This window comes from Sorghum bicolor, chromosome 2, assembly GCF_000003195.3.
Source record: "Sorghum bicolor cultivar BTx623 chromosome 2, Sorghum_bicolor_NCBIv3, whole genome shotgun sequence".
Lineage (NCBI taxonomy): Eukaryota > Viridiplantae > Streptophyta > Magnoliopsida > Poales > Poaceae > Sorghum > Sorghum bicolor.
Genome location: NC_012871.2, coordinates 49,330,438 through 49,343,343, shown reverse-complemented (window position 1 = coordinate 49,343,343; position 12,906 = coordinate 49,330,438). Strand labels below are relative to the sequence as shown.

Here is a 12,906-nt window from a genome sequence, read left to right as displayed (position 1 = left end):
TTCCTCAGGTAGAACCATTGGGAGTCCCAGCCGGCGTGGTTAGTCGACAGTCCCACCGGGATGTACTCGCGCGGCCTCTCCGACTTCCCCGTCTTCAGCATGAGATTGAGGCAACCCGCCCGCACAGGTTTCCTCACGCCGGTGGTCCTAGTGGGGGCGTTGAAGAGCTCGCCCCTGTAGAGATGGAGCCACAGCTCCCAGTGCGGCATCATCCCCAAGTAGCCCTCACACACGGCGGCGAAGACCGCCGCGACGGTGATGGCGTTCGGGGAGAAGTGCTGGAGCTCCACCCCGTAGTGGAAGCAGAGGGCCCGCATGAAGCGACTCGGGGGAGCACCCAGGCCGTGGCGGTGGAACTTGGCAAACGACACCACGTAACCCTCGGGCGGCTGGGGCTCCCTGTGACTCGCCGGCGGCGCGATCCACTCCGGCGACGATAGTGAGGTACGGTGGCGCAGCAATCCCTCTTTCTCAAGCTCTAACAACCGGCGCTCCGTCATCGACGACGGGCGCCAGTCGTCGGCGGCGATGAGTCTTACAGGCATCTTGGCCGGAGAGGCGGTGGATCCGCTACTGCACGAGGAGGCGTGTGTGCGTAAGACGGCGAGAGAGCTAAGGCGGCGAGAAGGCAAAGGCAACGAGAGAATGGAAGTGAGAAGGCGGAAGGAAGAGGAACGGCGACGGCGCCACGACGTATTTGTAGGCCGCAATCCGCCAACGGACAGATCCGGGAAATGAGGTAACGTCCCCCCATTAATGCGCTACCTAACAGTCTTTCCCCCTTCACAGGCCGGGCGTTCCGAATTCCACGCCGATACAGTGTAGTAACGTCACCCGCCTAAAAAGACGCGCCCAACGGGTAGAAAGGCGAACCGTCATGGCCACTTCCTTCCCTTGTAAGCCAAGGGGCGTACCCGCGAGAGTCTCGGGAGGTTGATGGCTGGCCCGCCGAAAGGGTTCGACAGCCGATCTCGAGCACCAGAGTCAGGGATCTCCAGCGAGCGGTCGAAGATCGAGGTCTGCCTCGAAAACTCGCTGGCGATGTCCAAGGTAGGGTCGAGACAGTCGAGAGGAATCCCCCCGACGGGAGGCATCGAGCCGCTGGACTCTATCGAATGAGACCGGTATCCCCGACCACGTCGACCTAGCTTTATGAGAATGCCTCCGGGCTACAGCTGACCCCCTCGAAAGGGGCACAGGTTCTCACTTGGACTACCCGCTAGGAACTCAATTTGGAGTGGAAGACGCTCGCTCTATCGAGAGTACGTCGAAACCTCCTCGCAAGGCAAAGCCGATCAGAACCTTCCACCGCTGGTGTCGACAGTGTCTCTGCAAATTAGGCAAAATAACCCTCGAAGGAGTTAAATACTCCCTCGAGGGCTCGGGGGCTACCCCCGCGGGGTCGCTCGCGCGCCCCCACGGAACCTCGACTGTAAAAACAAAAGTCTCCACTCGAGCGCCAGCGCTCAAATGGAGACTCCGGGGCTACTGTCGAGGGTATCAACAAGGGGTACCCTCACCAATACATGTAACGACACCATCCGTACATAAGACTAGATCTTCGATTCGACGCTCCGTCCATACATACGCGCAACCATCGACGGCCGCGGCCTCGAAGACGGAAGTAGCATCGAGCGAATCGATCAGGGCTCGAGCGCCAACTGTCGTCGAATACGGAAGCGGGCTCGAGCGAATCAAGAGACGTCGAGCGCAAGGACACTGTCCGCCGCCTGACGCGCGCACGAGAGCCAGGGCATTTAATGCACCTGACGCTTCCCCACCTAACACACGGGTCACGGGAGACGTGATAAGGGAACAAGCATCTGTCCCATCGTTCTTTTTGCAGCCTTCCCACCAGACGACCCGGGACGTGTCAGAACGCGGGAAACGAGGATGGAACGTCTAGTCGGGACCCCCTCGACACATCTGAAGTCAGCGCTCCAGATATCAGCACAATGTACGACATCCGAACCTCGACCAGACAGGGATCCTTCCAGGGGACGAATTGGGCGTCGACTGACTACATCCCAACCACTCCGCCGGGTTTGCCGTCGGGTCGTACGAGCGTACATCCGGTAAACCAATCCAAGACGGGGCGCAGAGCAGGATAACAGGGCACGCGTAATCATCGCCAGGCTACCAAGACGGGACGGCTCGAGGCCACGCCGGTACGGAAGCCTCGAGTAGGTCAGCGCTCCATGCTGCTATCGACTCCTATTCTGACGCCTATACATGTACCCTGGGTCTCTCCTTGGAACTATAAAAGGAGGGACTCAGGAATAGAACGGCAGCCGACACCACGCTCACACGTAGTAGAGCTCCACACTTCATACGGCGCTTGTATTCACCCCTGTACAAGCACTTAGGTGCAAGATAATACAAACTCTCCCCCCCCGCTGGACGTAGGGCCTTCTCTTGCCCGAACCAGGATAAATCTCAGTGTCTTCTTGCATCACCATCTGGGAAAGGGAACACGCATACAAATATACTCGTTGGTGTGACCCCCCTGGGGAAAACACTGACAGTATATTTATATTTTAATATAGTGTAAGTATAAAGATAGAAATACTTAGCGGGATAAATGGGGGTGCTCTCCCCCAAGCTGAATTTTGACGTAATTTCTTTTGATGTAGCTAGCAGGTGGCAGAGGTGTATTTGAAAGTCGGCAGCACCCTGACAGCGATTAGAATGTCCTCCGTCTGCTAGTCTTCTTGATTCTTGAATTCTGTGGAGCTCAAATAGATAACAAAGCTTTGTGGAACTAATTAAGTGTTAGCATAAATATCTAGCCTTTATCATGTTGACACTCCTTAATAACTATTACTCCCTATTTTTATATTTTCATTTTATAGAGCAGAAGAAATATTTATTTTATTTTTATGCCACCACAGTGAATGTACTTATGGGTTTTATGCCACTCGTATACTCACATGGGGCTTACTATTTGTTAACATTTTTATTTTTTTTAGGATAGTATGAACATGATTAACTAAGTAAACTATTTTAAATAATTGAAAGGGAAAGGATAACTACCAAGTTTACCTCTTGGCAACACGTTCGGTGTTTTTAAGTCCTCCGAACGGGACTCTTCGTTTTCTCAATTGTCCTGGGATTCGTTGGGTGGCGGAGTCAGTACTTCCGGCAGCGCCTCCTCTTCATATATAGTCATCTTCTCTTTCCATACTTGACTCGGTGCTACGATCTCCTCTGGATAGTTCTGTTTAAACTGTATGTCTTCTGATCTTACAACTTCTCCTTCATAGTCTGCCCATCCGTCCTTGATGATCTGCCTCCTCTGGTTGTGGTTGCGTCATTTTCTGACCTGCTTAGAGTCTTCAACGATATAGTTAGGGTCAGTAAAATAGCGGCGTACCTTCTCTGAGGGGAAGTGCATATGGACTTCTCCGGTTCCAATGTAGATGATTGCTTTAACGGTTCTGAGGAACGGTCTTCCAAGGATGATGGGTGGATCGTACTCATCTTCTCCCATGTCAATAACTTGGAAGTCTGTGTAGACAAAATGATCGTCTATTTTGACAGGGACATCAGTTACTATTCCTTTAACCTCTCGAAATGTCTGATCTGCCATCTGGAGCTGAATGTATGTTGGTTTTAGGGGCATGGTTCCGAACAAGAGCCGATAGGTGACTGCGGCCATTATGTTGACGCCCGATCCGGTGTCGCAAATCGTCTTGTAGAAGTTGTATCCATTTATGGAGCAATAGATGCTTGGCATTCCTGGGTCGTCCTTCTTGGTTAAAAATGGTGACTTAAGTTGATGATCTTGGCCTCCTTGAACTGCAGTGACCATCTTAGCTGACTCGGTCCACACTTGCTTGTTCTTGTTCCTCCTGTTGGTTCTCTTCCTTGGTTCATGTCGGGATTGATCTGGGATTTGCGTAGTCTTGTTCTTGAAGGAAAACGTCTCTTTTCTCCCTTTGATGTAGAAACTGATCTTGGCAGCACTAGCGTAGATGACAGCTCCCGAGGTGTTCAAGAATGGCCTCCCTAAGATGATGGGTGCCCTTTCATCATTACCGGTCTCTATCACCACGAAGTCTGCTGAGGCGTACAAGGTACCAACTCAGACACAAAGGTTCTTTAATATTCCTTTTGGGAAACTTATCGTCTGATCTGCAAACTGCAAACACATGGTTGTTTCTAATAAAGGATATGTAAAGAATTTTTCATAGAGTACCCTGGACCTAATGTTGACGCTAGAGCCAAAGTCACATAGTGCTTCTCGGAAGTCCACCATGCCGATGGAGATCGGGATGACGGGGCGTCCTAGATCGCCTCTCTTGACCGGCAGAAGGTCAGTAGTAACTTCAGTGACGGGGTTACTCCAGTTTCCTGCATCAAACATGTCTACAAGATTTGCAGATTCTAATCCTTCCGGTTGTGATGGTATACCGGGGTTAGTAGCAGGAACAGCAGCAGCCATTTGATTTAACTGAGATTTAATCATTTTATTAAAGCTAATTTGATTCTTGATGGCAGTAGAGAAATTATCCATTCTATTATTTATATTTTCTAGCATTTTATCATTATATGTCAATTTCTTAGATAGGTTATCCATTAGCTTTCCTTGATTAGACACTAACTCTCTCAGAGGTGGAAAATTATTATTATTGTAAGAAATATTACCTTGATATTACCTGAGTAGTTAGGCCTCTGTTGATTCCAACCTTGATTTTGTTGAGGACGGTTGTAGTAGTTGTTGTTGTTATTGTTGATGTAGTTCACATCCTCAAGCATCTCAGGGCAGTGATTGCCTGAGTGTCCAGTATCTCCACACTCCTCACAAGTCATGTGAGAGTCGTAGATGTGCATAACTTCTTTCTTATCTCCAGCTCTATCATCGAGCTTCTTCATGAGCAGGTCTAGCTTTGCAGACAGCATGTCTACCTCCTTGAGCTGATGCATACCTGCACCTCTCTTGCGTGTCTGGGTCCTTTCTTCATTCTAGCTTTGGTTGGACGCCATCTTCTCCACAAGAGCTGTGGCTTGTGATATGGTAAGTGATAGGAATGCTCCTCCGGCTGCAGCATCCATGGTCTCTCGGGCACTGTTGCCGAGCCCATGATAAAACGTCTGCATCAGTAGCCAACTCTCCATTCCATGATGGGGACATTCTAGGATGTAATCTTGGAAGCGCTCCCATGCTTCTAGAACAGATTCATCATGTTGTTGTTGAAAACTTGTAATTTTCCCATGGAGAGCATTGGTCTTGCCCATGGAAAAGAACTTAGCCAGAAAGTTCGTGGAGCAGAGTGCCCACGTAGTATTCTTCTCCTTTGTAGCGTAGAACCACTGCTTCGCTCTTCCTAACAGTGAGAATGGGAAGAGGCGAAGTAGTATAGCATCTCTGGGGACTCCTGATATGGTGAATGTACTGCAAATCTCCAGGAAGTGTTGGAGATAAGCATTAGCATCTTCGTGTGCCTTCCCATAGAACTGGTTGGATTGCACCATGTTGATAAGTCTAGGCTTGAGCTCAAAGTTGCCGTCAATCTCTGCAGCAAGTCCAGTGCGGATGTTGTCCGTAGTGGGAGCTGAGAACTCGCGGATCGATTTGTTCGCCATGGCTTCGAACTCTGAAGACAAGTTCCGGTGATCTTCTTGATTGGATGAAGCTTCTTGCTGAAGTGTTGATGATCTCTTCTTGAGCTTGGCTCTTGTTTTTCTGAATAATGCTTCGGGATTGTCAACAATATTTCCTGGAAGATGTCTTCTATTCATACATTACCCTGCATAAGATAAAATAGAAAAATATCGGGGTAAAACTGTATGAGAGAATTAATAAGCTCAATCATATTAGTGATGCGAATGATAACTCAAAATCCTATATTCATTCCTGATTAGTAATCAACCTTCCCCGGCAATGGCGCCAAAAATGCTTGTTGGGTATTCTTAACATCATTACCAAAATTAGACTTAATTTTCTAATTCTGATAACAGTGCCAAAAATGCCAAACCTACCCCTCATAAAACTTAAGCCAAGTTGTCATCCCCAGCATGACATGAGAGACGTGGTATGGAAATATGCAATTGCTCATCTAAATAAATAATGAATGGGATCTGCAAGCGCACAGATTAATACCGATGTAGCATTTTAACCGGGAGGTATTCCAGGTATCGTTATTTATATTTTTACCACTAGGAAGGGATTAGTAATCATCAATGTTGATTATAGAATGGAATATGAGATTGAGTATCTATCATTGCATGTATAATTGAGAATATTTATCTAACTCTTTCATACAGGGGTAAGTGTCACATAAAATATATATGAAGTAATGAATAGTGACAAAGATAATTAATCTAATCAGCATAACTTAGCCACATATAAATATGATAAGCACCTCAATTAGATATTCTAGCAAGTCATTAGCATGGAATTAGAACGAACTACTGTTGATATTTGGTAACGCAATAAGGAAATGATCCGCAAGCGCACGGATATCGGTGAGCATTTCACCCAGGAGGTTATCCACAGTATCGTATTTATATTTTCACCACTGGGAGAAAGCGTGCATATGTGAGGATATTTTCTCTCCTAGGGGTGATTGGTCTTTCTCAGTGTGCCTCTAGGAATCCACGGATCAGACCAAATCTTGATATCTCTGCCATCACCAATTCTCCATATAATGCCCAGTTTCATCACTTCTAAACCCCTCAGTATGCTTCTCCAAGAGTAGGACATTCCATTCTTTGGTTTGGCCTCGAAGATTGATGTTGTTGGATAATACTTGGCCTTCAAAATTCTAGCACACAATGAATCTGGCTTGTCCCATAGTCTCCAGCATTGCTTGGCTAACATATATAGCCATATTAAAAGCATGTATGTCCCAAAAACCTAGCCCTCCTTCTTTCTTTGGTTTTAGGAGCATATCTCTATTCAGCCAGTGCATCTTATGTTTGCCTTCTTGCTCATTCCACCAGTAACGACATACCATTTTACTGATCTGATCACATAATGACTTTGTTAGATCAAAGCAGCCCATCGAAAACGTTGGAATGGCTTGTGCTACCGCCTTTATGAGAACTTCCTTACCAGCCCAAGATAGGAATTTCTCCTTCCAACCTTGAATTCGTTTCCAGATTCTATCTTTTAAGTAAGCAAAGGTAGCACCCCTCGATCGCCCAACATGCACAGGCAACCCCAAGTATCTCTCGTTCATGGTTTCTCTTGTTACTTGAAGCTTCTCACACACTTCCCTTCTACACGCTGAGCTGGTATTTCTACTGAATAAGACGGCTGACTTTGCCTTGTTTATCATCTGCCCTGAGCACCGTTCATACATGTCTAGGATATCCTACAAATGCTGAGCATCCCCTTTCATTCTCCCGAATCAATGTTGGGTATTCTTAACATCATTACCAAAAGTAGACTTAATTTTCTAATTCTGATAACGGTGCCAAAAATGCCAAACCTATCCCTCATACCACTTAAGCCAAGTTGTCATCCCCAGCATGACATGAGAGACGCGGTATTGAAATATGCAATTGCTCATCTAAATAAATAATGAATGGGATCTGCAAGCGCACAGATTAATACCGATGTAGCATTTTAACCGGCAGGTATTCCAGGTATCGTTATTTATATTTTTACCACTGGGAAGGGATTAGTAATCATCAATGTTGATTATAGAATGGAATATGAGATTGAGTATCTATCATAGCATGTATAATTGAGAACATTTATCTAACTCTTTCATACAGGGGTAAGTGTCACATAAAAGATATATGAAGTAATGAATAGTGACAAAGATAATTAATCTGATCAGCATAACTTAGCCACAGATAAATATGATAAGCACCTCAATTAGATATTCTAGCAAGTCATTAGCATGGAATTAGAACGAACTACAAGAACATTTCCTAAGTTATTCTCAACTATACAGTCTAGCATTATCATAGTTAGTACAAGCATACTTAGCAATCATTGTGAGACAAGACTACGCCCATGCATAATGATATTAGCAAGGAATATGAGAAATATCGTAATCACTCCCCTGTAATAATGTTGCTTTGCCAGCCCAATACACGAGAGGGAGACTATATAAGAATCAATGAAGCTGTCACTATCACGAACTACCCCACGATCTGGCATATTGGGTACAATCGCAGATAAATACGGTATAAGCACCATGCCTACACAATATCTATGATTTACCCATGGATCCAATGGATAAACGCTATACGATCCTAAACATGTATATAGATCCAATCTAACTAAGCCAAGTACATAACTATAATAAACTAAGAACAATATAATCTTGAATATAATCAAGTAGAGCAAAGTCATAAGCAATATATTGAAGTAGAACAAAGTCATATTCATAATATTGAAGAACAAAGATGAACAATTAGAAGAACAATAGAGAATTACCACGAATCCTCTTGACAGATCCGGAAACCAATCGAAGATTGACTCCTAGTTCTAATCCTATGTAGCTATGCTAATCTAGATGTCTAATTGATGTGGTGGCTCTAGGCTTGATCAGAGGCTTCTTCTCCCTTGAGGAATAATGAATTAGGGTTGAGAGGCTCTCTCCTCCAGGGGCCAGGGGGTCTGGTTTTATAGTCCCTCCAAATGAATATGGACCGTTGGATCAAACCGACATTGATTGAACGGTTATCCTTGATCCTTTAGGTCGGTGGAGCGTAATCCCGAAAGAGTGTCCTGATTGGACTCTGTAAGGGGGCGGGCGTCCTGGTCTCCTGGGCGGGTGCCCAGGGCCAGGCCCCGTTCGGCCTCCGCTTCGTTCCCATGGCTTCTGGAGTCTTCTAGATGTAAGGTAATTGCGTGGCACGTTGATATCTCTATGTAATCCCGACGTGTGGGCCTTTCTTCCGTATTCCCTGATAACCCCCTGCAGAAATAGACAAACACCAAAACTCTTGGAATTCTGTCAGATAAAACCCTAAGTCTGGATGTTGATTTCATTTGGATCCTTTTCTTTGTTTATTTGATAATTAAATTTGATACTTAAGGACCGTCAACAATCAAGATTAATGAGTCATCGGCGAACAATAGGTGTGATACACTCAGTGCCCTGTGGCAAACTCTAACACCAGCAATTCTCCCATCTTGTTCAGCTTTCTGTAACTGAGCCGAGAAACCTTCAGCACACAATAAGAACAGGTATGGGGGCAGTGGATCCCCCTGCCTAAGGCCACGCTCAGGTTTGAAACTCTTTGTGAGATCTCCATTCACCTTTATTTGATATGAAACAGTGGGCACACATTCCATTATGAGCTTTATCCATTGCTCATCGAAACCCAGACGTGTCATCATCTGCTCCAAAAATTTCCATTCAACTCTATCATACGCTTTGCTCATATCAAGTTCCAAAGCAGCATAACCCAAATCTCCCTCCCTTTTATTCAACAGGAAATGTGTAATTTCATAGGCCACAATGATATTATCCGAGATTAAATGCCCTGGTACAAAGGCACTTTGAGAAGGGCTAATCACCTCATCTAGGACTGTCTTGAGTCTACCAGCAAGGACCTTTGACACCACTTTATAAGTGACATTACAAAGACTGATTGGACGAAGATCTGAGACCCATTCTGGTTTCTCTTTCTTTGGAATCAGAGAAATTATTGTGTCATTCCACCCTTCTGGTAATTTGTTTCCATTCAACACATGCAGAACATCAGCCGTCAGCTTTGTTCCCACAACATCCAACAGCTTCTTATAGAAGACCGAAGGCATGCCATCCGGTCCAGGCGCTTTTAGATCCCCTATAGAATCAAGGGCAATCTTCACTTCCTCCTCGGTGAACTCTTTCATCAAGTACTCATTCATATGTGCTGTAACTCGAGGCTGCACAGCATCAAGGAGCTGCTGTGTGAGCCCCTCATCACACTGATTTTTCCTAAAAAGTTGGAAAAAAATGGTTAGCAATAAACTCCTTTTTTTCTCCTTCATCCTCCACAAACCCCCCATTCTCCTTCACTAGCCTTCCTATCCTATTTCTCCGTCTCCTCTCAGAGCAAACTTTGTGGAAATAGCTGGAGTTACGATCCCCAAACTGAAGCCAATTTACATGGGCTCGCTGTTTCTACTACGTATCAACTTGCTCCTCTAGCCGGTCTACTTTAAAGCTCCACACAGCTTCTTTCCCAGTCGACAAATCATCCAGGGGTGCTCGACGCCATTTTTCTAACTCCTTCTTCACCTTCCTCAGCCTCTTCTCTAAGTCACCAAGCACATTATTATTCCACTCCTGTAAACTCGCTGCAACTCCCCTCACCCTTGAAGAGAAATCTACTTGGCTACCCACCGACTCCAACCCTTCCTCCACAACCCTCCTGAATCCCTCCTCTTGTAGCCAGGCAGCCTCAAACTTGAAAGCCAACCGAACTTGAGGAGCCCTTCCTCCATGCAGCGTTGCCTTAGTCGTGATGACCACCGGCCTATGGTCACTATGATATGGATCTCCATTCTTTACATGGACCAGTGGAAAGTGCTCTAGGCATTCAAACTTTGCAACGGCCCTGTCCAAACGTTCTCTAATGTGTGTCTTGCTAGACTTTTGCTTGTTTCTCCAAGTGAAAACATCCCCCTCAAAGCCTAAGTCATGCAGTTCACACATCTCCAGCGCTTGTTTGAATCGATCCATACATGCTTGGGGTCTTTGAACACTACCCTCCTTTTCATGATGTTATAGGACTTCGTTAAAGTTTCCATCGCAAAACCAAGGTTGACCACTCTGCTGTTGCAGCATTAGGTCCTCCATTAGACACCACGTCTTATACTTCATATTCTCCTGAGGTTCCCCATATATCCCAGTAAAACGCCAAGCCAAATCCCCAGTCTCCGAGACCTCCATATCAATGGGATTCCTTGATTTATTTCTCAGAACCACATCAACACCTATCCTCCACAATACAGCAAGACCCCGCCTTTTCCTTCACAATCCACCACTTCCGTGTTTTCTAAACCCAACTTCAACCGCAAACTTTTCATCTTTTTCTCGTCGGATTTTGTTTCCGACAAAAACAGCACATCTACCCTCTCCGACTTCTAACAATTCAGAAGCCCGCGAACTGCTGGGGCATTTCCCAACCCCCGGCAGTTCCAAACTATGATCTTCATTGATTCCCACAGAGCCGGTCTGCCGCTCCGCTGCAACTGGTGTTTGTGACTCCGCAACCGCACTCTTCCCCAGCTTTGCCAACCTACTTTCCTCTACTTCCCTATCTTCACTACCTTCTCGACCTCTTTTCCTACCAACCTCCTCTGGTGCTTGTTTTTTATCCTTTTTATCTTCTCTGGGAATCCTCCTGAAGGATCTCAGTTTGGGCTTTGAGTTCTCCTTTTCAGACTCTGAACCTATTGCATTGGCATGTTCGTCATCCACCTGCATGGTACTTTGCACGTGTGACCCCTTCTCTTTGTCGCCCTCCCCTTGCACCTCTTCCGTCCCAGGAACTTCAGCCGTCACGTTACTCCCTCCAGACACCATCTGTTGATTCTCCTTAACAAAAACTAAAGCCTTCTTCGCATCCCCAGCAGTAAGCATGGGCCGTAGCCCCTTGGAAGGACTATTCACTTCCTCTTCTTCTCTAGGAGTTTTGTCAACACTATCTCTCCCCGAGCTTGGTGCATCACTCCCTTTTAAGCTCTCACTCCCACGACTACCCCTACGACCACCGCTCCCCGCCCAGCTACCTGTCTTTTTGTAGTTCTGAAAAAATTTCTCTCCTGACTTCGACCCGAACTGCCTGATAACTGTTTCTTCTTTGGTATGAACCGGAGAGCCCTAGAGAACTAAGGTGTATCCCCCTTCTCAAGCTTCTTATCGCACAACCGATCTGTGTGGCCAATGATACCACAAATGTAGCAAAACTCTGGTAAGAATTCATAACAGAGAGGACACCACAGGGGTTTTACCTCATCCCCAACACCAACATCAACCATGACCCCTCTCATCAAAGGAACCCTAATATCCATATGGATCTTGATACGCATGAACTCGCCCATAGCTGTACCATCTTCCTCCGCCTCCACCTCGATGACCTTTCCAACCAAACCCAGGCGATCATCTCCCCTGCTGCCCTCGTCATCATACCAAGCGGCATCTTCGCGACTCTAATCCAGATGGGGATCATTGTGAATTCAACTTCGTCTATCCTTTTTGTAGCATCAAAGTCAGCCACCACCACCAGATCTCTTCCCACCATCCATGGGCCATCATCCAGCGCCCTCCGCTTCCCCAAATCCTACAGAAAGGTAATCAGGAATCGGTTCTCACCCAGATCCTTGCACTCGACGCCCTTAAGCGGGCACCAGATTTTGCCCAGGGTTGCCTCCAAGATTTCAGCCCTAATAGGGCGATCTGCCATCACCTTGGCCACCGCTTGCGGGTTCCTCCTTCGCTGCTCAGCCCCCACAACCCCACCAATCTTCACACTTGTCATCTCTGTCTCAGAAAGCCTCATCTTCTCCATCAGCTTCGCCATCCTCTTAGTGCTCGACTCCATCTTGTGGTCTAGGTGACCAGAGGACGACCCAAACCCTAACTCTCAACCAGGTTAGCCGATCAGGATCAGCTACGAACCAGAGAGATCGGACGTGGACACACTCAAGGCCGATCATAGGGGATGATTAGGCCTGGCAATAGGAGGGGAAACCCTAGTCGCCACCACTGGTCCTCTCGAGTCGCCTAGGGCGCCGAGGAAACTTCGCCGGCCACCTAATGCTACACGGAGTCTGTTACAAGGTCGCGCAACAAAGGATGGTAAAGCATCTTAAATAAAATGAAAAAAAGTCTACATGACCCCTTTAACTAAATGGTGAACAACTTTACACCCTAAACTATAAACCGGATGTTTTACCTCTTAAACTTTTTTAAACCGGTCACATAACACCCTCAAGCGGTTTTAGGC

At 46.5% G+C, this 12,906-nt stretch overlaps 1 protein-coding gene across 1 annotated transcript; it reads right to left on the bottom strand.

The window, feature by feature from the left end:
• LOC110432705 lies at nt 9,055–11,540 on the bottom strand. The gene is made up of 3 exons (XM_021453491.1): nt 11,047–11,540; nt 9,485–9,890; nt 9,055–9,129 (listed from the first exon to the last, which is right to left on the bottom strand). Exons 1-3 carry the CDS (start codon nt 11,538–11,540, stop codon nt 9,055–9,057), a joined length of 975 nt encoding a protein of 324 aa, XP_021309166.1.

What these genes read in the sequence shown, in the direction of transcription:
- LOC110432705 (XM_021453491.1), bottom strand. Translation starts at nt 11,540, where the DNA reads ATGCTTACTGCTGGGGATGCGAAGAAGGCTTTAGTTTTTGTTAAGGAG. An exon ending in AGTTCGCGGGCTTCTGAATT is followed by an intron (nt 9,891 to 11,046) that starts GTTAGAAGTCGG and finishes CCAACTTTTTAG; the next exon opens with GAAAAATCAGTGTGATGAGG. An exon ending in TCAAGACAGTCCTAGATGAG is followed by an intron (nt 9,130 to 9,484) that starts GTGATTAGCCCT and finishes TGTGTGCTGAAG; the next exon opens with GTTTCTCGGCTCAGTTACAG.